The sequence below is a fragment of the Diachasma alloeum genome, unplaced genomic scaffold (genome assembly GCF_001412515.2).
Source record: "Diachasma alloeum isolate Michigan unplaced genomic scaffold, Dall2.0 Dall_scaffold_01521, whole genome shotgun sequence".
NCBI lineage: Eukaryota > Metazoa > Arthropoda > Insecta > Hymenoptera > Braconidae > Diachasma > Diachasma alloeum.
Window position 1 is genome coordinate 26552 of NW_021681618.1, and position 23869 is coordinate 50420.

The window sequence follows — 23869 nt, forward strand, 5'->3', positions numbered from 1 at the left end:
TCAAATCCCTCTCGCATCGAGATCCATGGATTTTGCGACGCCTCGATTCACGGATATGGGGCTTGTCTATATCTCAAATCCAGCAATTCCCAAGGGGATGTTTTAATCAAACTAGTCTGCAGTAAATCTCACGTAGCACCGCTGAGTGGAGTTACAATTCCTAGATTGGGATATATGAATATCAAATATATACATGTTTAGGGACACCCCGAAGACTAATAAACCTTCGGAACGCTGTTAAAAAACCTTCTGTGGATAGATCGGTAGCGAGCTCAATATGTACAGCCTTAGAGACCATACAAACGAATATACAACCGTATGACTTGAGGAACGATCGGTTGCGATCATTTTTCTCCTTGATGAGAGTAGGACTAAAGAAATCAACACCTGTCCGAGAAAAATCTGGTGCTTCGTTAACTCTAGCTTTAGGTAGATCTGCCATCTGAGCATGTACTAATTTCGGTTTTTGGCGGATACATTCAACGCATTGATGAACGATTTTTCTAATCTGATCTTTACCATTTAAGATCCAGAATTTCGATCGAATAGCGTAGAGAGTACTTTGAATCCCTGCGTGAAGATTAGAATGATGAGCCTGGCGAATGATCATATCAGTAACAGGATGTTTACTGGGCAATAAGATGGGATGTTTCTGATCATAAGAAAGTTCCGACTTTTTAAGACGTCCTCCGACACGAAGGAGTCCCCTATCATCCACGAATGGATGCAGTTGATCAAAAGGCGTTCCCCTTGACGATGAATTGACTGAACCTTCAGAAGATTGATTGGTCCCGAGCTTTCGGAGCTCAATGGAGAAACGTTCACGCTGAACCATCATGACGATGCGATACTCGGCTTCATGGAGCTCCTCAACCGAGAGTGGACGATTCCGAGGAATTTGGGAATTCTTCCAACGTAAGATATAAGCCACAACTCTTACAAATCGTTCGAAATTCGAGAAACGAGAGTAAAGAAATTCACATGAAACGGTAGTGAGTAGACAGAGGCTCTTTTTCAGTCCAGGCACTAGAATTCCAGAAGATACGATTGATTGTGGCCATTGAGATTCATCAAGAGATAGCCATCTGGGACCTGAAGTCCATAGAGAATTCCTGACAAACCCCGAAGGAAGTTGTCCTCGAGATAACGCGTCAGCTGGATTGTCCTCGGACCGGACGTGTCTCCAGCTAACTTGATCACCTAACGTTTGGATGTCTGCCACTCTATTTGATTCGAAAGTCCTTAAGAGATGAGGAGCTTTCTTAAGCCAGCAAAGAACGATAGTGGAGTCAGACCATAAATACACCTGATCGATGAGAAAATCGAACTGAGCTTTAGCCTCAAGGTATAGCTTTTTGAGAATGGTGGCTGCGCAAAGTTCCAATCTAGGAATTGTAACTCCACTCAGCGGTGCTACGTGAGATTTACTGCAGACTAGTTTGATTAAAACATCCCCTTGGGAATTGCTGGATTTGAGATATAGACAAGCCCCATATCCGTGAATCGAGGCGTCGCAAAATCCATGGATCTCGATGCGAGAGGGATTTGAAGTCAGGATTTGTCAAGAAAACGAGACTTCTTGCAGTCTTGGCAATTGGAGCGCTAACGATTTCCACTTTGTGTGAACATCTTGAGGAAGAGACTCATCCCATGTGATCTTCGCCTTCCAGCAGTCTTGAATCAAGACTTTGGCGAATAGAGTTACAGGGCCCAAAAGTCCTAGGGGATCGAAGATTTTTGACAACTCTGAGAGGAGTTTGCGTTTAGTTGCAACAACGTTAGGATCAACCTGATTCAAAGTGTACTGTAACAGATCGTTTTGGGCATCCCATATAATCCCCAAAGTTTTCTGGACTGGATCATCTTTGATCAAGCAATCTAAGTCGAAGAACCTTTTATCGATTTTATCTAAAACTGAACAATGATTGGATGAGCATTGACGGATAACGAAACCGCCACGGGACAGTAGAGCAATCATCTCATCACGGATAGTTAAGAGATCATCCAAGGAATCTGCACCTGAGATGAAATCATCGACATGAAAATCGCGGAGGAGGAGTTTTCTGGCACGTGGAAAATCGTGCGCCTCATCGCGAGCAAGTTGTTGGATCGTACGAATTGCTAGGAAAGGAGCTGCGGCTGTGCCAAAAGTCACGGTGTTAAGCTGAAAAGTTCGAAGTTGTCCCTGATAAGGCCACAAGACCTTTTGGAATTGTCGATCGTCTGGATGAACTAGTATTTGACGGTACATTTTCTCAATGTCCGCAGTGATGACGTAACGATGAGTGCGAAATCGAAGGACTTGTTCGAATATAGCATTCTGGATAGTGGGGCCGACCAGAAGAGTGTCGTTGAGCGAAATGCCCGTAGCCGTTTTAGCCGACGCGTCGAACACTACTCGAAGTTTAGTGGTTTCACTGGACTCCTTGAAAACAGCATGGTGAGGAAGATAACATCCACCCTCGATCTCATCGCAAAGAGTCATATGACCAAGAGAGATATACTCCTCCATCACCCTGGTGTATTCAGATTTGAGTAAAGGTTTTGATGAAAGTTTTCGTTCTAGGGAAGAAAAGCGTTTGAGTGCTTGCGAACGAGATTCACCAAGATTGAATTTAGAATCTCTGAATGGAAGACGAACTATGTACCGACCAGTGACATCTCGTTTAGTATGTGTGACATAATGTTGTTCACAGGAAATTTCATCACGAGATCGAACGGGTTCGTGATCAAAATCCTCGAGAAAACAGGAACGCTCGATAAGTTTGTCTAATTTGACAACATTACAAGAGGAGGTTGTTGAAGACGTCAACAACTCAGAACCTCTAGCGACGATCCAACCTAACCGAGTTTTTTGTAAAACGATGGCAGAATTCTCATGAGAGAGTTTGATTTGGCCTACGGACAAGATCGATAGCATAGTGTTAGAAGCTAACAAAAGATCGATTGATCTTGGAAGATGAAACTGCGGATCAGCGAGTTGAAGATTTTTGGGAATGTCAAATTGATGTCGAGGGAAAACGTCACTAGGCACTAGATCAGCGATCCTTGGTACTATCAAAAAATTCGATTGTTGTCTAAAGTCATTATACTTTGAATTGAGAATTAATTGAACATATTGTTTTGAAACAGTGCACAGACCGTCAACTGCTCCAATGTTCACAGAACAACTAGTTTTAGATAGCCGAAGCGACTTGGCAAATCGCTCGGTAATTAGATTTACTGTAGAACAAAAATCTAACACTGTTCGTGCCGTGACACAATTCCCTCGATTATTTTGGACTTTCACGACTGCCGTTGTCATCAATTGTGAGTCCGATGGAAAAGCGACAGACGTGTACGCTTGGTGTCCTAGTCATTTTTGACCGCTGATGGATGGAGAGGGTTTTGTATCCTGGCACTTTGATTATTGAGAGCCCTTGTCATTGTGCAACAGCGTATGATGATTACGTTGGCACTTCTTGGAGAGCTTGTCGTTCTTGCAAGGGAATGGATGGACCCAAAGACAATTTCTGCAGGCTTTAATACTTTTCACAAAGTTCCAACGATCTTGAACACTGAGTTCACTGAACGCCGGACACTTGAAAAGTTGATGAGCTTTATTGCATTTCGGACAAGTCAGATATGTCGATTGAGAGGAGATTGCCTCAGACTTGGACGACGTAACAAAGGCATGAGAAGCCTTCTTCGCGAATTTATTCGACGATTGAGTAGGAGTTTCTCCAGGTCTCTTTTTCGGATTGTTGACGCGATTAGGGGTAACTGAGGTATCCAGAGCCTGCAATTTAAAAATGGTCGTTTGGATGAACCCGAATAAATCGTCCAACTTTGGTAATTCATCCATATTGAGTTTATCCTGCCATTTGCTCCTGGTTGTTGGAGGAAGACAACGTTCGATGATACAAACAAGTAAGTTCTCGCGACGTGGAGCATCAAGTCCTTCTAAAATGTGCAGGTGCTGACGAGCTTCATCTAAGAGCGATGACAATTCATCACCCGAAGCTTTGGTACACCGAGGAAGGTCTAGAAGAGCGTTCAAATGTTCTACTGCCACAATGCGCTTGTGATCGTAAAACTCCAAAAGTGTCTTCCAAGCCTTAGGATAATCTTTATCGCTGGGATCAAATTGGCTTACTTTCTTAAGCGCGGAATCAGTGAGAGAGTCAAAAAGTTGACTGCACTTCACTGCGTCGCTGACATCTGTACGAGAATGGACAAGAGCAATGAATTTATTCTTATAAGATGCCCAATTTTCCCGCTTACCGTCAAAAGTGGGAATTTTAATTTTTGGGAGCTTAGACAATTCCTGTCGTTCTGTTATCGTAATGTTGCTACTGTTTAGAGTGGAACTCAAAAAATGCTCGACTCGTTGTAATTTTGTAACGGAACCGGCGGCTTCGAAATACCGAGACTCGACCTCCAAAAAGATATTTACTTGAGGATTTCCTGGTTGGAGTGAAATTAACTCCTCGTTGTATTTGAGACAAGCCTCGTAAAATGATGATAAACTGTCCAAACGCATCTTAGCATTTGCAGGATCAGTACTTAGATCCTCCAAATATTGTTCCAACTTCCCTAATTGAATTTTCAAAGAAGTTAATCTTTGTTCGATGTACGCGACGTGTTTCTTCTCGTCTGGAGAGACCTCCATTTTTAATTTCAAATTTCTTGTGACAATATTGTGTTGATCAATTAATAGAACCGATAGATTAGTTATTGAAATGTTCAAAAAAATGGAAGGACTGCCCTATGGTCATCAAAACAAATCGATTGACTGAAGAATCTTCGTAAACAAGGGACCTTTGTCGTGAACACCACCGATGGATGGAAATGAACGAGACAAAAAAATAATAAAATGGCCTAAATAAACAATTGAATGTAAAGAAGATAAATGTTAAGGACTTATCTCTTGCACTATTCTACGATGTTGAGACCTGCTGGGCGGTGAAGCTTCCTGGAACGGAAGTGACGGTGGATTGATGAAACGATGCGTCTCCAGACGTGATGACGCGTCGAAAAAATGCTTGAGTTTTTTTTTAGTTTTTTATTCACTTTGTACACTCGTGCACTTTGCAACACGCGTCACTCGCAGTTTTAGGTTGAAGCAGAATTTCTAACGTCACAGGAGGCACCATGAAAAGACGTTGAAGGCTATCATACCCTAGGTGGTATGATAGCTGCATTAAAAAATCAGAAAAATAAATGATAAAAAATATGGAAAAAATAACTGACACAAAAACACAATTCTTGGGAAAAAGCCGAAGCATAAAAAACCCAGATATATTTACTTCGATACAAGATTTAAACGATTAACTGCGAATGACGGTATTCACACACACACACACATGCATCCACACACCAATGTTTGTCTAGGGACGCATAGGCGAACTGTCGACTGAATATGTAGACACACGCGCGCACTAATCGATCACTATAGGATAAATCCCACACTGAATGTTTAGGTGGAATAAATTAGGATTGTGCAATTTGATAATCATGACTTCGATATCGTGGATTCGAAATCGTTGGATTTCGTGTCTTAGATTCAGATTTTTGATTGATAGCTTTTAGGTTTTTTCGTCACTATAGTTTGTGAACGAAAACGATTGATTGATCGATGGTTCCTTTCGGATGATTATTTTTGTCGATTATGACAACGATAAAGTCAGGATGACTTGTCAAATGATTGACTTGCAGTTGCAAACGANCGATCACTATAGGATAAATCCCACACTGAATGTTTAGGTGGAATAAATTAGGATTGCGCAATTTGATAATCACGACTTCGATATCGTGGATTCGAAATCGTTGGATTTCGTGTCTTAGATTCAGATTTTTGATTGATAGCTTTTAGGTTTTTTCGTCACTATAGTTTGTGAACGAAAACGATTGATTGATCGATGGTTCCTTTCGGATGATTATTTTTGTCGATTATGACAACGATAAAGTCAGGATGACTTGTCAAATGATTGACTTGCAGTTGCAAACGAAACACACACTTGTAGTGTCAGTTAGACTCTCACATCATCGAGCGTCCCCGCATGCTCGTACCCGCCAGACTGGCGCATGGTGGCGCCGCCACCCATTGTCGCCAACATACCAAGCGCGGTTATATTCAAATACATGTGTTACGATGGAACAACAATTATAATTTCCCCAATTATAATTTATAGTTATTTGAATGAGGCGGGCTGCTGCCGCCGGTGATAACTACGAGTGCCGCTAGCCTCAACGGCAAGTAAAAACCCACCATCACTGGTAAAAGCTACTCGTATATTCAAAATTCACTATTATCTATGGTACAAGTGGTCACTTAATTTGGGTCGGTATTCGCGGGCTAAATTGATCGGACTTGTCTTAATGAGCGTGGAGGTGTTGTCCCTTCAGCTCTCGATCGTACTCTAACTCTAAAGGAGTCCAGAGGAACGTTCAACACCCGAAAATGCAGACCTAAGCAGTCCCACGGTTCCAGGGTACTAATACAGACAAATGTCATCATTGACATTGTCTAAACACAGTCAAACAGCTCCTCTTCCGAGAAGCTGGACTCAGGTGTCAACGAGGGAGTGCTGAGCCCTGCTTTTGGACGATGAGAAAAAAATCATATTTCTATTATTATTTAGCTCTAACCCCTCCGTCCCACCTCTCTGCTCGTAAAAATAAAAAATAAATCCAAAATAATTAATATTATTATTTGGCTTCAAGCCCTTCGCCCCCTCCCTCTACGCCACGCTGATCAAAAAAATTACTTTTCCTTACCTGCCCACCCCTCCCGCCCCATAAATCGATGCATTAATCAATTAATTCAACGATTTATTGATTGGTAAATACATTTTTTCATAAGACTTTAAAATTGTCTTAAACTTCACCACTGAATTCAGGCACATAACTTATATTCCAAATGGGTCTTGAACCCCATGTAACTAAAATCACCTGAACCATCTGAAATTCAGATCTTTTCCATATCTTAAATTATCGCTCTTATTATTCAAGATATCACAGCTATCTTGCCACTCGCGAAAATACTTAATTTTTATGAGATACTATCATTCAGATACGATATTTATCTAAATTAAAGATTTCTAATCCTACTTGTCCTCTGAATACTGAATTTCAGTGACGTTTTCAGTAGGGACTTTTTGTAGTGTACAGAGTTTGACCGACATTCGGCATCTAACCTCAACTCTGTGTTTCCCTCCCAACCCAGGCTGGATTTGTGGAGATTACCCAGACTCCAACTCTGAGTATGAACCATCAGGGAGGGGCAGATTTTGTTATTTTCGCGCAGAAATGGAGCAGGCAAAGAGCCAATAATTTCGGGCCGCCCTGCCCCTATTTTCAATGAACTTTGGGGTCACCCGCTTCCCGAGCTTTCGGACTCAATTTCGATTTTTCGGAAAAAAACAATATTTTTTATTCTTTCTCACGCAGAAATAGAGCTGATAAATCGATCATTGATATTCTCCACTCATAGACCCCATTCACTCAAGTAGAACTGCCAGCTTTTCGGCCAATTTTCACAAATGTTTTTATTCGCAAAAAAAAGATGCAGATTGTATTTTGTTTGCGCAGAAATGGAGCAGGTAAAAGGCAGGTTATGTGGGCATAGTCGCCATGTTGATCCAAGGATGGACTTTCCACTGGGCCAATTATCGATTTCATTTACGCCATTTGGTCAATTTCTCAAAATTGATTTACCCCGGTGAAATAAAGACGCCCATTTCTTCATGTTTACGCAGAAATAGAGCAGGTAAATAGCAGATAATTCCGCGCCATCCTCCCCCCATTTTCAATGAACTTTGGGGCCACCCACTTCTGAGCTTTCCAGCCCAATTCAAATTTTTTTGGAAAAACTAAATACTTTCTACTTTTTTGTCACGCAGGAATGGAGCAGTGGAGAACTTTTGGGGTCACCCAGTTCTGAGCTTTCCACCTGAATTTCAATTTTTTGGAAAAATCAATATTTTCTACTTTTATTCGCGCAGAAATGGAGCTGATAAATCGATCATTGATATTGTTCACTCATGGACCTCATTTACTCAAGGTGACCTACCAGCTTTTCGGTCAATTTTGGAAAAATCTTTTTTTTTCGTAGAAAAAGGAGCAGATTTTATTTGTTTCACGCAGAAATTGAGCAGGTAAAGAGCAGATAATGCCGCGCCGTCCTCCACCCATTTTCAATGACCTTTGGACTCACCCACCTCTGAGCTTTCCAGCTGAATTTTAATTTTTTGGAAAAATTCAATATTTTCTACTTTTATTCGCGCAGAAATCAAGCTGATAAATCGATCATTGATATTGTCCACTCATGGACCTGATTTACTGAAGGTGACCTACCAGCTTTTCGGCCAATTTTGGAAAATCTTTTTTTTTTGTAGAAAAAAGGAGCAGACTTTGTTTCGCGCAGAAATGGAGTAGATAAAGAGCAGATAATTCCACGCTGCCCTCCCCCCATTTTCAATGAACTTCGGGGTCACCCACTTCTGAGCTTTCCAGCTGAATTTCAATTTTTTGGAAAAAATCAATATTTTCAACTTTTATTCACGCAGAAATGGAGCTGATAAATCGATCGTTGATATTCTCAACTAACAGACCTCATTTACTCAAGGTGACCTACCAGCTTTTCGGTCAGTTTTGGAAAAACCTTTTTTTTCGTAAAAAAAGGAGCAGATTTTGTTTGTTTCGCGCAGAAATGGATCAGGTAAAGAGCAGATAATTCCGCGCCATCCTCCGCCCATTTTCAAGGACCTTTGGGGTCACCCACTTCTGAGCTTTCCAGCTGAATTTCAATTTTTTGGAAAAACTCAATATTTTCTACTTTTATTCACGCAGAAATGGAGCTGATAAATCGATCATTGATATTGTCCACTCATGGACCTCATTTACTCACGGTGAACTGCCAGCTTTTCGGCCAATTTTGGAAAATATTTTTTTTTTCGTAAAAAAAAGCAGATTTTGTTCGTTTCGCGCAGAAATGGAGCAGGTAAAGAGCAGATAATTCTGCGCCGCCCTCCCCCCATTTTCAATGAACTTTGGGGTCGCCCACTTCGGAGCTTTCCAGCCCAATTTCAATTTTTTTGGAAAAACTAAATACTTTCTACTTTTTTTGCGCAGAGATGAAGTAGGTAAAGAGCAGATAATTCCGCGCCGTCCTCCGCCCATTTTCAATGACCTTTGGGGTCACCCACTTCTGAGCTTTCCAGCTGAATTTCAATTTTTTTGAGAAAATCAATATTTTCTACTTTAATTCGCGCAGAAATGTAGCTGATAAATCGATCGTTGATATTCTCAACTAATAGACCTCATTTACTCAAGGTGACCTACCAGTTTTTCGGCCAATTTTGAAAAAAAAATTTTTTCGTAAAAAAAATTAGAAGATTTTGTTTGTTTCGCGCAGAAATGGAGAAGGTAAAGAGCTGATAATTCTGCGCTGCCCTTCCCTTATTTTCAATGAACTTTGGGGTCACCTACTTCTGAGCTTTCCAGCCCAATTTCAATTATTTTGGAAAAACTAAATACTTTCTACTTTTTTTTTGCGCAGAAATGGAGCAGGTAAAGCGCAGATGATTCCGCGCCGCCCTCCCCTCATTTTCAATGAACTTTGGTGTCACCCACTTCTGAGCTTTCCAGCTCAATTTCAATTGTTTGGAAAAAATGAATATTTTCTACTTTTCTTCGCGCAGAAATGAAGCTGATAAATCGATCATTGATATTCTCCACCCGCAGATCTCCTTTACTCAAGGTGACCTGCCAGCTTTTCGGCCAATTTTGAAAAATCTTTTTTTTTCGTAAAAAAAAGAGCAGATTTTGTTTGCTCCGCGTAGAAATGGAGCAGGTAAAGGGCAGATAATTCCGTGCCACTCTCCCCCCATTTTCAATGAAATTTGGGGTCACCCACTTCAGCTTTCCAGCTCAATTCCAATTTTTTGGAAACAATCAATATTTTCTACTTTTTTTTTCGCGCAGAAATGGAGCTGATAAATCGATCATTGGTATTCCCCACTCATAAACCTCATTTACTCAAGATGACCTGCAAGCTTTTCGGCTCATTTTCAAAAATAGTTTTTTTTTGCAAAAAAAAGGAGCAGATTTTATTTTGTTTGCGTAGAAATGGAGCAGGTAAAGAGCAGATAATTTCGCGCTGCCCTGCCCGTATTTTCAATTATCTTTGGGGTCACCCACTTCTTAGCTTTCCAACTCCATTGCAATTTTTGAAGAAAAAATCAATATTTTCCACTTTTTTTCGCGCAGAAACGGAGCTGATAAATCGATCATTGATATTCTCTACTCACAGACCTCATTTATAGAAAATTATCGAAAATTTTCAATTATAGAAAAAAGAAATTTTCGCGAATTTAATGCCTAAAGGAGGTTAGGCGGTGTATGAGGTGAATTTGATAGTGAATTTGTGTGGTTCCCGGTAGCTTAGTCGGTAAGAGTGCCCGGCGCGTATCTGGGAGACCCGGGTTCGATTCCCGGCTGGGTGAAGCGGAAATTTTTTCTCTCTAAATTCTAATTCTCTTAGAATTCTTTAATGCCTAAAGGAGGTTAGGCGGTGTATGAGGTGAATTTGATAGTGAATTTGTGTGGTTCCCGGTAGCTTAGTCGGTAAGAGTGCCCGGCGCGTATCTGGGAGACCCGGGTTCGATTCCCGGCTGGGTGAAGCGGAAATTTTTTCTCTCTAAATTCTAATTCTCTTAGAATTTTTTTTTCAATTTTTTTTGCGCAAAAATGGAGCTGATAAATCGATTATCGAAATTTTTCACCCATGGACCTCATTAACAAAAGCTGGTCGCCTAGCTTGCCGGCCAATTTTCAAAAATCTTTTTTTTTGCGAAAAAAAAGAGCAGATTTTTTTTGGTTTGCGCAGAAATAAAGCACGTAAAAAGCAGGTAATTTTAGTAAAATCGCCATGTTGATTTGAGGACCTTGGCTACCCAACTTTACGGGGCTGAAGTGTATAGAATGCATTGATTTACCCGCAGCTAAGTTCTGCAAATAGTTTTGGGGAAGAGATCGAAATGCGCCTTTTTTCGTACCAATTTTACTCATGCAGTTAGACCCAGTGAGGAAATGCATAGCTGGGAGGATTCGACACAATTGTTTATCATGCACAGAGGCCATAATATGAAAAGGTAGAATTCTCACTTTCGATGCGATACGAATTTTCAACCAGATTTCCTGCGTGAATAATCGTTCATTGTTTACGAATACATGTGAAGAATTAGTGAGTGAGAAGGGGAGAAGCATGAGAAAAATTACCTGCAAACCTCGTGCTTCATAATATTCCCAAAAATGCAAGATCATAACTATCAAGTCCGGCTCGTTGGACTTGACGGTTACGACAGAGTGAAATTCTGTCTCTGTGTCCTGAATGTGTCTAATGATTCTATCATCAACATTCTCAATCTCTCGATCATGAATACTATTGAACGTGCGAGGTGGAACTGATTGACAAGTATGCTTCGTTGTCGCACTACAAATAATTATTATTGTTGGCCATAATTGTTCAGCTGCTTTTAAGAGATAATTACCTAAGTAATCCTCCAACAGGACTCTATTTTCCTTGGATGCCCAGAATTTTTTCTCTGGGACGGGAATGGGTAAGTCGTCTGAAAGCTTGTGGATTCTAATTGATTGCTGGTCCAATCTGTTTGGATGAGATCATATAAAAATAATTCATTTTCTCCTCGTTCGCATTAGACAGATTGTTTCGTTAATTTTCTCTTACCTTAATTGTCGCTCAAAAGCATTTATTGATGATTCTAGATAATCCTCGAAGATAAAATCAATGCGTCGTGTATTTTGTGGGAGTTCGGAAGATACGACTGAGCAAAACTGCATGGCGAAATCCTTGATTTTTTCCAAAAATTTCCATTTGATCTTGCAAATACTCATCACATCGATAATTATACTCGAGCTCTTATCATGTGCATCCTGAAAGTCTTGTGGCAGACACGATTGTAGTTCTTCGATGATTGCAAATCTATTATCTTTCTTCATAGATCCATCATTTTCCAACAGCATATTCTCTTTAACTAATTCAAAACTGAATAATCGTTCGACAGGGAAGGCTCTCTCTCGGGCTAATTCCACAATGTGACATACTTGGCTCCCATATGTGCTTTCGCTCTTCTCTTTGGTGCTACGTAATTTCTTTTGAAGTTGAAATGATAGAAGACCCACTTTTCGATTTGGATCAGAGAGCGCCTTCGACTGCAATACGAATCGTTCTGAGCAAAAATGTCAAACGTTTCACAGCCTGTCCTGAATATTCCTAATAATTTCGTTGTCTCTTCAGGATCCATAAGTTCTTCGGTAACAATGTTCCGCACTGGCTGAGCCCCAGACGAAAAGGGATTGACTCGATCGAGTATAAATTTGACTAATTGATTGACATCGGTCTCGGATTGTTTTATCCGACTATTAGACAGCTCATGATGGACTTGGAGCTCATCACTGTGCTTGGTATCTATCACTTCCTTGAAGTAATTAGTTATTGCTACCATCTCATGTTGAGTGAGATTCCATCCCGAGAAATAGGTTTTTTTACGAGCGGAGCCAATGATACCTGCGCTACTTTTCGACGTCCGATTAATTGTTTGCTCCAATGCCTGATCAGTAGCAACAGAAGCAAAACGAGTCTGCGTATGCTTTACAGTGCATCGCCCACTCATGAATTTTTGATGCATTTCTGGATGAGACTCCTCCATACCCAAGATATCGTTTAGATACACAGAGCTCCAGCGAGCGTATTTTGTTTGATCCATTACCTGGAACACAGGCTGACTTTTCCCAACTGTTGCCACGTGTAAATTCCAGTTGCCCGATCAATCTGCACGGATCATATCCCGTATTAATTGCATCAGAACCAAGAAATTATTCCAAAATCTAAATAGCGGTGACTCAGAACATCTTCTAGCGATGAAAATCTGCAAATCATCAGATAATTTTTGTGTCTTTTGACAACATTGAGCGTAGACAGATGCAGTTTCGGCAATCGAGTTTTCATTTATCACTTCTCGTAGCATTTGGCAATAACTCATTACGTCTTCATAATTATCCACATTATTTTCTTCGAAAAAAGCTCTCAACAGTAATCTTTCCAAAGCCTCTGCAAGTTTCATTAAACCTTGAAAAGATCTTGAGTAATTTGTTGCATTCAAAACTTGTTCTACAGTCCCAATACCGAATAATTTTGTCTCAATAAGTGGATTTTCTGCGCCACTCCCACGCAAGTACTTACCAGCACATGCCAGCAGAACTTTGGTCATATGGAAACCTTCTAGAAGGAGAAAAATGTCTTTGAATTCGTCTGGATGGATGAGTTGGATATGGCGAGCGATGCGATACACACCCTCGCCACAGAAAACTGCTAATGATGAATGTTTTAATTGATTCAGAACATCTTTGAAATTCTGCAGGGCTGTATAAACTGTAGACTAATCAGTAACTGGATGTGGGAGAATGGGATTGAAGGCAGCAATCTGTATAGATCGGTCATCTTTCAGTACAAGAGAATTGAATCCTGGCCAAGATGGCATCAATTGAGGCTGCTGATCATTGATCATATTTCCCATTATCAATGAAGAATTCATTCTACATAAATTCCAAACAAGATCAGGGTTATGAAAATTCTTGAATGAGTCAGGGCTGACAGTGCACCTATGAATGTTCACCGGATAGTTCGTCGGAAGACTAATAGTAACAGCAGGTTTCGGAAATTCCCTCAATTTTTGACACTTCAATTCCTTATCAAACGTTCGAGAGGGTATTGAGACTTGAGTCGTGGAAATATTTGGCTTACTTCTCACTACAGTTGATTTGTCTTGAAACAAAACAGAGACCGTATCATGGCTTCCGTTCAAACCAGATTCGGTGGCCTCATCATGGTCGAAATTATCGAAAGCAGCTGTAGTGTACTTTTCTGGATCGATGTGAGAGGGTATCGGCATACCATCCGCGCTATTTTCCACTGAATATGCAGCCAATCGAGCCCGATGACGCTGGACCTCATCGTACGAAATGGATACCCCGATTTTATTTAGAGTCTTTATTAGCGTGGCACTATTACAAGTGTTATGCACTGAAACACCCACTAAGCAATGGAGTGGGGTTTTTTTCTTGCCCCCATGACGAATAAAGTACATAATTTGCAGCATACTTTTGATTCTACAAATCTTCCTTCTACTCATTCTGGCCCCCGATTTACCCTCACCCATATCTTCATTCGCCCCCTCATCATCGTCGTCATCCTCCGAGTCACTTTGCATGTCGTTACCATTCAAATCCTTCTCATCATAATTGAAAATTTTTAAATACAAATCCTGAATTGTGGGAGGGACGATTATGCCATCCCATGCTTGCCTCAAATCATTGTCATCACAGAACTTGTCACTCAATCCAAAATCCAGTTCATTCAGTTCTCTTTTGATGGACTCAGCACACACCGCGACATGATCGATTGAATGATCTCTTTCTATCATGTCTCCAACAGTTATAGACGCATGGAAAAAAAGAGTCGATTTATTTGCAGCTTTGGGAGTATGAAATTGAATTGATTCCGCGAAATGAAGGGTCAAATAATTTGTTATGTCAGCATTTCGGACTGTGGTATAAATATTAAATTCACTCGTTCGCATACCTCACTCAAAGAGAATGCTTTTCCACAATTTACTTTCGGCATCAAAGTATTAATGACAGTTCTCATGCATTCATTTCTCATCTGAATCATTGCATTCGAATTATTATGATCTTCAGTGCTCTGAATAACTTCAATTGTCTCTGTATTATTCTTGCTCCTCTCGCGTTCGTATCTCTGTTCATAGTTGCGTAGACAAGTAGGATGAAAACAGAAATTCTGTTCGAGTAAACTCTCTCCTGTCGTCAAATGTCCAATTTTATTAAAGAATTCGTCATCGAAAAATAATGCTGCGTTACGGAGATTATCGGCTCTCTTAATGCTGTGCAATGAGTACAATCTCTCCCTCGTTATTTTATTGCATAATACACATTTATTATTCACCTCTACAGCTGTAACAGATCTAGTCCCCCGATGGACCGATTCCGCTCTTCCGAATACAGCCTGTGGTGATTGTGTCTCTTTCTCTATTTTCATTCTCTACGTTCCTCCCTATAGCTTGTTGGATTTTCTCTGGCATCGTGTACGTCTTGTAACAATTATTTGTCATATGGCAATAAAATTTTTCGCCCTCACGCAATCGCTGTAATCGAACGAGAACAGAATCCTGTCGTGATTTAGCAGCATCACGAATGCGTTCTCGTCCCACCTGCCCAGACGCTAAATTTCCTCCTTTCTCCTGACAAATTATACAGAGATTACTCTGAAATTCTCTCCTAATTTTCAAACAAATTTGTTGGGCTTCCATTATATTTCTGGAGACGCACTCTAAATAACCGATACACTACACTAACTCATCACAATCTAACACTGAATACTCTCAGAACATTCGCCTGCGAATGCTGCGGGACAACTGATGAAAAATACTGTTCATTTCAAAATACCCATCAATTCATTGAAATTGAATAGTACATTACTTTCGCGAAAAATTGATGCACGAAAAAACAGCAAAACACAATGCGGCGAGACACCTGAACCTAGCGCTACACATGGTTGGCTCGCCCGCAGTTGGACCGCGCGCTCTCTTTCCGCACTGATTGTTTAATAGCTTATATCTCTTTAACTAATTGCTCTACGTGAATTCGATATAAGACAAAAGTTTTTCTGCATAACTATAGAATCATTTTTTGTTTGAACATTTTTCCGATGTCAATCATAGTTTGCCAGATAAAGCCTTTTAAACGATTGAAATTGTTAATAACAATTGACGGGTCAATTTTTTGCAAAAATAATCGACAGATTCGTAATCAGCGTCCCAAAAAACATAGAATCCACTAACATTGACAACGCGACCTAACAGTTTACATAAGACTCGTGGGGGGCAACGACTATCAGTATCATGAATGATCCAGTAATCAACGGGCTCTATCTCCGTAAATAATGGAGATTAGGCCAAAGACCAAAAAATCAAAAGTATGTATTTTTTATGGGGGATTAACAATTATGCAACATTTTTTCCTGTATCTCCAATTGTACTGTTGTTTTACGAGTCTCCAACTCGTAAAACAACAGTAAATAAAAGCGTTCTAGGTAATTTGCCCGATCACGCAACATGATGGCGTCAATATCTCATCAACTACTGGTTGTAGGAAAAAATGTCAAAAAATCAATTATATGGGAAATTTGATTGCAAAATTTTTCATTTCAACTATTTTCCTCTATCTACATCGAGTGTCCCGATAAACGGATCGAAGCGCCCCAACACCCTGCGCGAGTACTCAAGCGGCGCCCGCTCCGCTGCCACCCCCCGATAACTCCGTATCTATCATAGTTAGGGGGAAACGGTATAGAACAAAAAATGAGTATTTTTACATATCAAACATCTTTTTTTTGAACATTTTTCCGATACCTGTCATAGTTTGCCAGATAAAGCCTTTTAAACAATTAAAATTGTTAATAACAATTGAAGGGACAATTTTTCGGAAAAGTAACCGACAGATTCGTAATCAGCGACCCAAAAAACAAAACCCACTGACATTCTCGACGCGACCTAATAATTTTACAGGGCTGTCGTGGGTGTAAGGACTATCTCCTTTCTCTGTTGTTCTTCGGCTCCTCTCGTGCTTCTCTCGTCTCTCGTCACTCGTGCGAGTTCTTGGGAGTGCGGGGGTACGGGGATCATCTTACAGTGCGACAGGGGGAATCGTTGTCATCCTTCCTTCAATAACTCTTGACGTTTCTCTTTCATGCGGACGACTGTTGTCCAACTTCGGGGCGCTCGGGCCCTCCCGAGTGGAAATTCCGGTCAGGTCTTCATCAAGTTTGGATCAGGTTAGACCTGACCACTGATCAGGTATTGATCAAGTTGACGGATCCGGTCTTGATCAGACATGTTACGCCTCTGACCAATTCGGATTTGATCAGGACGAATGGATCCGAACTTGATCAAGTCAACTGTATGAAAACCGGATGACCTGCTGTCTGTGTCAATAACAATTATCAATGATAACTAATCCAAAACAAAAGATAATTCAATTCTTTCACCGTAGGCCGCCTCTCGTAATGAATCTCTACTGTTATTAGCTCTGAAAAAGCTTATTATTTTTTTACCGATGCTGGGGATCGAACCGGGGACCCTATGATTGCTATCCTATGCCCTAACCACTACGCTATCACGCTATTTCTATTGAGTAAACTGTACATTGCCTATATGATTTGTATCCGGGTATTCGTTGAATTTACGATTATTCCTGATCTCGCGGATGTGCGTGTGTATTCTCAGAGATAAAATATGTTCAATTAAATTTTTATTTATTTCATTAATGAATAATAATAATGATAATAACAATAACTCTAATAAATAAATAGACATTTGGTGATTTTTTTTCTCAAGATCACTTGCGTGTAAGTTTAATACTCTTCTAATATGTATTTACGACATCATCAGCCCGCCCTTCTATCCATTTGAGAAGGGCTGGCTGCTAATTAAATTGATTAATTAAATTAAATTCATTAAATTAAATTAATTTAATTTATTTTAATTATAGTATAATGATCCTTTTTAAAGATTGAAAATAATTATTGATAATGGTTGATAAAATTTAATTTGAATAGTAAAATAATAGTTAATTAAATTATCTGAAAAACTTATTAAAATTAATGTCAGGTGGACCGGATCTGAATCTGATCATTTTCTCTTCAATTGACCCCGTTCAAATGCCGATCAAAGATATCAAATCCGAATTTGATCAAATTGGGGTCAGGCAGCCGACCTCAGGGTGAGATCGTGCCTACCTGATCAGAACTTGATCTGAATCATCCTGCAGTTTTTCGGATCCGATCTACTGGATCAAAACTTGGTCAGGTTCTCATCAGGCATCATCTGATCATGTCTACCTGACCAGAACTTCATCTGAACCCGCCTGTAGCTTTTCGGATCCGATCTGCTGGATCAGAACTTGGTCAGGTTCTCATCAGGCATCATCTGATCATGTCTACCTGACCAGAACTTCATCTGAACCCGCCTGTAGCTTTTCGGATCCGATCTGCTGGATCAGAACTTGGTCAGGTTCTCATCAGGCATCATCTGATCATGTCTACCTGACCAGAACTTCATCTGAACCCGCCTGTAGCTTTTCGGATCCGATCTGCTGGATCAGAACTTGGTCAGGTTCTCATCAGGCATCATCTGATCATGTCTACCTGATTAGAACTTGATCGGAACCCGCCTGTAGTTTTTCGGATCCGATCTGCTGGATTAGAACTTGGTCAGTTTCTCATCAGGAATCATCGGATCAGTCGAACCTTTCAAAAACATGTGTGGAACAGATACAAATAAATTTGATTAGCTCCAAAAATAATTTTTAACCGGAGATACTCCCTAATATTACCTGAATTTTCAGTCCGAATGGGAAAAATTTTTTTGTTCAGCGATTGCTTTTCTGCAGGAAAACAATAGAAACCCCTCCGCCTCACCTCCTACATTTCCTCCTCGCCCGATTATCCTTAAAACCCCACCCCCAGATACGCCCTGTCCCAAATCTAGACCCCTTTATGCAAAACCGTCTCCCCATTGATTAAACCGCCATTCAATGAAATCCTCCCGTATATGAGACCCCCCCCCCCGATATCACTACCCTCATGTATGAAGCCCCCTCTTTGCAAAATGCCCCCTTAAAATTTAAAAAAATCTCTAGTTTTTAGAAAACTGAAAGTTAGAAAACCACGGTTTCTAAAGTTTAGAAACATTTTTCTAAAGCTAATCCATTTTTTGTGTCCAATTAACTAGATAATCAAATAATAAATGGTTCAAATTATTCATTAACCATTTTAGTGGATCGATTATGATACCCATTGATGACTAATCATAATAATAGATGATTAATCATTGAAATTAATGATTAATTCAATATTCAACAATTTTGTAATTCAATGAAACATTATCAAAATATTTAGGAAATTTACACTTTTGATGATTAATGGACTTAAGAATCATTTAATTTTATATAGTGATTGAGGATTGATCCGCTAATCAGATAATTGCTCATCGTTATTGAGGATTATTCGATCAACTATTCAATTTGCGGTTTTCATGATTGAAATGATAATCGATCTCATACTCAATATTGATTATCACACAATCTTTTGTTGTGATTACCGATTGACAGAATGATCGGAAAATTGCGAATAGTAATTGACGACTGAGGATGATAATTGGAATTATTTATAAAAATATTAGGAAATTAATGATTATTGCCAATCTCTGGTATCAGGGACTCTTGGAGGAGCTCAATTTAGTCCCCGTCAATTTGAATTTTGTAAATTCAATTTTCCTTTGAATTTTTGCAAACAAGTAATCGTTTTCAATCATAAATAAATATTTAAATTTGTCAATTTCAGCATGCCGAAGAGATGAAGAGACGAACACTCCTCCTGAAAGTCCCTAAAGAAGCGGTCAGTGCTAAGAAGCGGCGAAGAGCAACAGGAGATGATCACTGCGACTATCTGAAGAAGCATCAGCGACCCGCGAACCGACGCAGAACGGATCCTGTGGTTGTCATGTCAACCATTCTGGAGAGCATTCTTAATGAAATGCGTGATCTCCCTGACGTTCAACCCTTTTTATTTCCAGTCAGTGCTAAAGCGGTTCCAGATTACTATAAAATTATCCAACGTCCCATGGACCTGCAAACCATTAGAGAAAATCTTCGACAGAAGAAATATCAGAGCAGAGAGGAGTTTCTGGCTGACGTCAATCAAATCGTTGAGAATTCCAATTTATACAATGGGTCAAAGAGCTCTCTGACCGTTGCTGCGAAGAGAATGCTCGATACGTGTGTAGAAAGACTTGGAGAAAAGGAAGATAGACTGATGAGACTAGAAAAAGCGATAAATCCTCTCCTTGATGACAACGACCAAGTGGCGCTTACATTTATTCTCGACAATGTTGTCAATAGTAAACTCAAAACTATGGCTGAAGCTTGGCCCTTCCTCAGACCAGTAAACAAGAAGCTGGTCAAAGATTATTATAATGTAATCAAAAGACCGATGGACCTCGAAACAATTTCTAAAAAAGTATCTGCACATAAATACCACAGTCGTCAAGAATTCGTGCAGGATGTTGAACAAATTCTGGAAAATTGTGTTCAATACAATGGAAAGGATTCAACGTTCACGAGAAAAGCAGAAGTATTAGTGAAAATTTGCAAAGAAACATTAGATGACTACGATGACCACCTCACTCAACTCGAAAATAATATTTCTCTAGTTCAACAACGTGCAATGGAGCAAGCAGACATGGACTCCTCCTGGCTGGGCCCTGAAGAGGAGAACTATACGATTGTTGAACCAGAATATCGAAGTAGCCAGACGAATTCCCCAGACAATCCATTCGGCAAGTCCAGTATAGATGACTTCGACTTTGTTGACGTTGAAGGTGACATTGAGGCTGAACTCAATGCGAGAACTGCTCATGCGAAAAAGAAAGATGTTCTCGAGGAAGATTTACAATTCTCTAGTGAAGATGAATTTGACGAAGTTCCATTCACTGCTGACGAGCAGGGAGAGTCTGGAGATTTGGAAGCACTAGAGCTCGGTGGGATGAGAGACTGTGGAGAGGTGGCTGCTGATGATGACAGTCAACAAGCTGCTGAAGCAATGGTGCAATTGGGAAATGTTGGCTTTTATGTTGGGGAACAGCAATTGATTCAGCAAGAAGAAAGTATGGATGTCGATCCTAATTACGATCCTTCAGATTTTCTGCTGGCTGGTTTACCTCCAAGGGCAGAAAAGGTCAGCACTGACAAAATTCGCGATGACTTGGCGGTGTCTGAGAGTGATGAGGAGCATGAAAACGTTACTGGGCAGATCAAACAGGAGATTCAACCGCCGAGTCAACCTGACGAGGAAGTGGCTGGTGATCTCTGGTTTTAAAAATGAGTTGACATTCGAAGCTTGTGCACTACTAATCTTTTTTTCGCATTGCTTCTAACAATTTTTCATCTGGAAATTGATAATGCATAATTCCTATATTTGGGAATACTTTTTTTCCATTTTTATCATAGCCAATGATTTTAGACACTTCTTTTAAACAAGGAAGGAGAACTCCCTAGATACAAAATCATGATTATTGTTTGAAAACGTACAAAGTAGAAGATTTGCAATTGTATAATTAATTCAATCAAATGCATTGTAATTAATATGTAGGATTAAATGATAAATTATTTGTTTTCTTCTCAAAGCATATCATCAACTTTTATTATAATCCTCCTCTGTTTGTAGACGAAAGCATTTCCAAAGTCCAAAACGCACTTCCCAGTCGACGAAAAATAGTTCAGGTTTATCCCAGAGAACATGATGTATTGCTAAGTCGTAATGTGTTGCTAAGGGCGGATTTAAATGCGGGGCCCATTGGGCTCGTTCCATCAAAACTTTGTTGACATACGCATAAAACACTTTTGCTTTGTGAATCCAACAGATCAATGTCATTATTGCCAATATCATTGCATGAACATGATAAGTCACGGAATGAGTAGCATCCAAGTGCTCTAGAGTTAAATCCTGAATGTTCATTAAGAGACAAGACAAAGCTGCCGCAGTGAATCCACAAGGAACCTCTACCGCTATCAAACAAATTGTACAGTAAATGGCTTCAAGGTTTATTCTTGATGTACAGTGATTCATTACACATTGCAGAAAACTTTCATGAATGAGGTCTCGGTGCTCTTTAAAAAAATCTTGGTCATTTCGTCTGTCTTTATTTATTTCTATATCGTAATCCGTATTCTCGAAGAACAATTTCAATGCCTGAAATTGCAATTTATTGCGCTTTCTGTCAATGAGATTTTGGAGCACTCGGTTTCCTACGAGACTCACTGATGAATTCGGTGAAGATATCATTTTTAAGAGGAGAATCAATAATTCTTTTGCTAGAGTATTCTCGAATATATCCAATTCGTAAGACTGAGCAGCGAATTCTAAAATATTTGCAAGTTCTAAAATTATTGCATCATCATGCGATTGCTTTTCCAAGGCCCATAAGCTTATTTCTGAGAGGATTGAGATTAGATGCCAATCGGAAAGATGTTTGATAGCATTCAGTAAACAAATTTCAAAACTGTTTTTGAGTATTAGTTGCTTTTCGTCAAAACAATGGTTGAGACTATTGTGGTATAGTGTTAATAATCTTTTAATGGCAGTTTCAGTATCTTGATCATTAACCCACGAATGGTCTTCCAGGATTGTATACAAGATGCGCATAATTTTGCGGATGTCTTTCAAAGATGTTCTTTTGCATTGTGTTTTATTAAATAAACCATCGATAATTTTATTTTGATTGATTCCACAATTGAGAAGACCCTGAATAATATATTGACAAAGATCTTCCCATTTCCAAAGTTTCTCTTGGTGAACTATTTTGATCACGACTTTTATAACATTATCAGTGTAGATAGGTAAATATATCTTTAATATACGAAAATAAAAAGCTGTCACAGTTCGGTGATTGTTTTTTTCTTTCCATCCACAAATATTTGATGCATGAAGAGCCTCATCGCAGAATGAAAGGACTATTATAGTACAGAGAAGGGTTTTATCCGGCCCGTAATCTTGCCATTGTTGCTGGCTGGTAGTTTTTATTAGCCGTATAAAACGCGCGATTGCTTCAGCTGAATTTTTTTTTCTTGCAACGAGAGAAAAACACAAACCGTACAATTCGTCCATCAAAAATCGCCGTGGTTAGACTTCACTTGAGTAATTGTCAATAAACCGTAGTATCCATAGAATTCCTTCCTTTCAGTTGATTTAAATTCTTTTGAACAGTTTTCGTATTGTAAGGGCGAAATTTACTTTGAAATTTTTAATTAATCAATTAATTAATAATATAATATCTTTCACATCTTTAGAGTTATTAAGTATTTTCCGATAATGCCCTGCATAGCAACGATCAAACAAATCCTCTTGATTGAACTTTAATAATATCGTTTTGATATCTTCGATTTCATGACATTTTGAATATTAGAGAATACTTGTCGGTTGAACGTTGATCAGAAAAAATGATTCCTGGAATCATTACATTTGTCGAAAAATTGATAGCATCAATGAGGGAAATGTTGTGAATAAGAGGAGATTCAAGGCAGTCAATTTATTTTTATAAGGGAGCGATTCGACGTCAAATCAGCAGTCGAAATAAATCGATATCTTCGATTATGTCCCTGATGAATGAATCGGACATTTGTAAGGTCCGATATTTCCTCATTCCGACAGTCCGATTTGAGTTTCCGATAGTTGGGAGGGGGTCGTTTGTACAATCTCAGATGGACAAATTCCATTTTGGACACGATCTGGGGAAAATGGCGGCGGCACGAATCTGCGCAGACACGAAAATTTACGGACAAATTCTCAGATAGACATATTTTGATGAGGCGGTTAAACAGGGCTCGGTATTGCAGGTATCCTTAGCAAATGTCTCAACAGTTGTAATTTTAAGTGCAGCGCCACGCTGAGAGATGGCGCCATTATTCTCATTTTCAATGGAATGACCAGAGATTATAGGGGAGACTGCCAGCGCTTATGTAGAAGCTTCAACCGCAAAATTTTGTAGCGGCGGTGCATGAGCCCGGAGGGGCTCTCCAGATTGGAAAATTCATTTCTTCCCCCCTAATTGCGATGAAGGAATGAAAGCAACATCTATCGATCGAGAATTGTATTCTCAATAAATAACAGCGGGTTCGTTCTTTAATCTCTATTAGGAGAGGAGGAATGAATTTTCAAAGCGCGCAGTAACTCCGG

The 23869-nt window shown here is 39.7% G+C and overlaps 2 protein-coding genes across 3 annotated transcripts in view; one reads left to right on the forward strand and one right to left on the reverse strand.

Annotated features, from left to right (window-relative positions):
• Window positions 1-22577, forward strand: part of LOC107046581 (transcription initiation factor TFIID subunit 1) — a 42701-nt gene extending 20124 nt beyond the window's left edge. For both annotated transcript variants that reach the window (XM_015269235.2, XM_015269236.2), the window contains one exon: window positions 19481-22577. In XM_015269235.2, the coding sequence (XP_015124721.1) occupies window positions 19481-21013 (1533 nt within the window). In that variant the 3' untranslated portion in view covers window positions 21014-22577. The remainder of the gene's footprint in view (window positions 1-19480) is intronic.
• Window positions 21329-23869, reverse strand: part of LOC107046580 — a gene marked incomplete at its 5' end in the record, with an annotated part of 10931 nt that continues 8390 nt past the window's right edge. The window contains one exon of the mRNA XM_015269234.2: window positions 21329-22566. Coding sequence (XP_015124720.1) covers window positions 21329-22566 — 1238 coding nt within the window. The remainder of the gene's footprint in view (window positions 22567-23869) is intronic.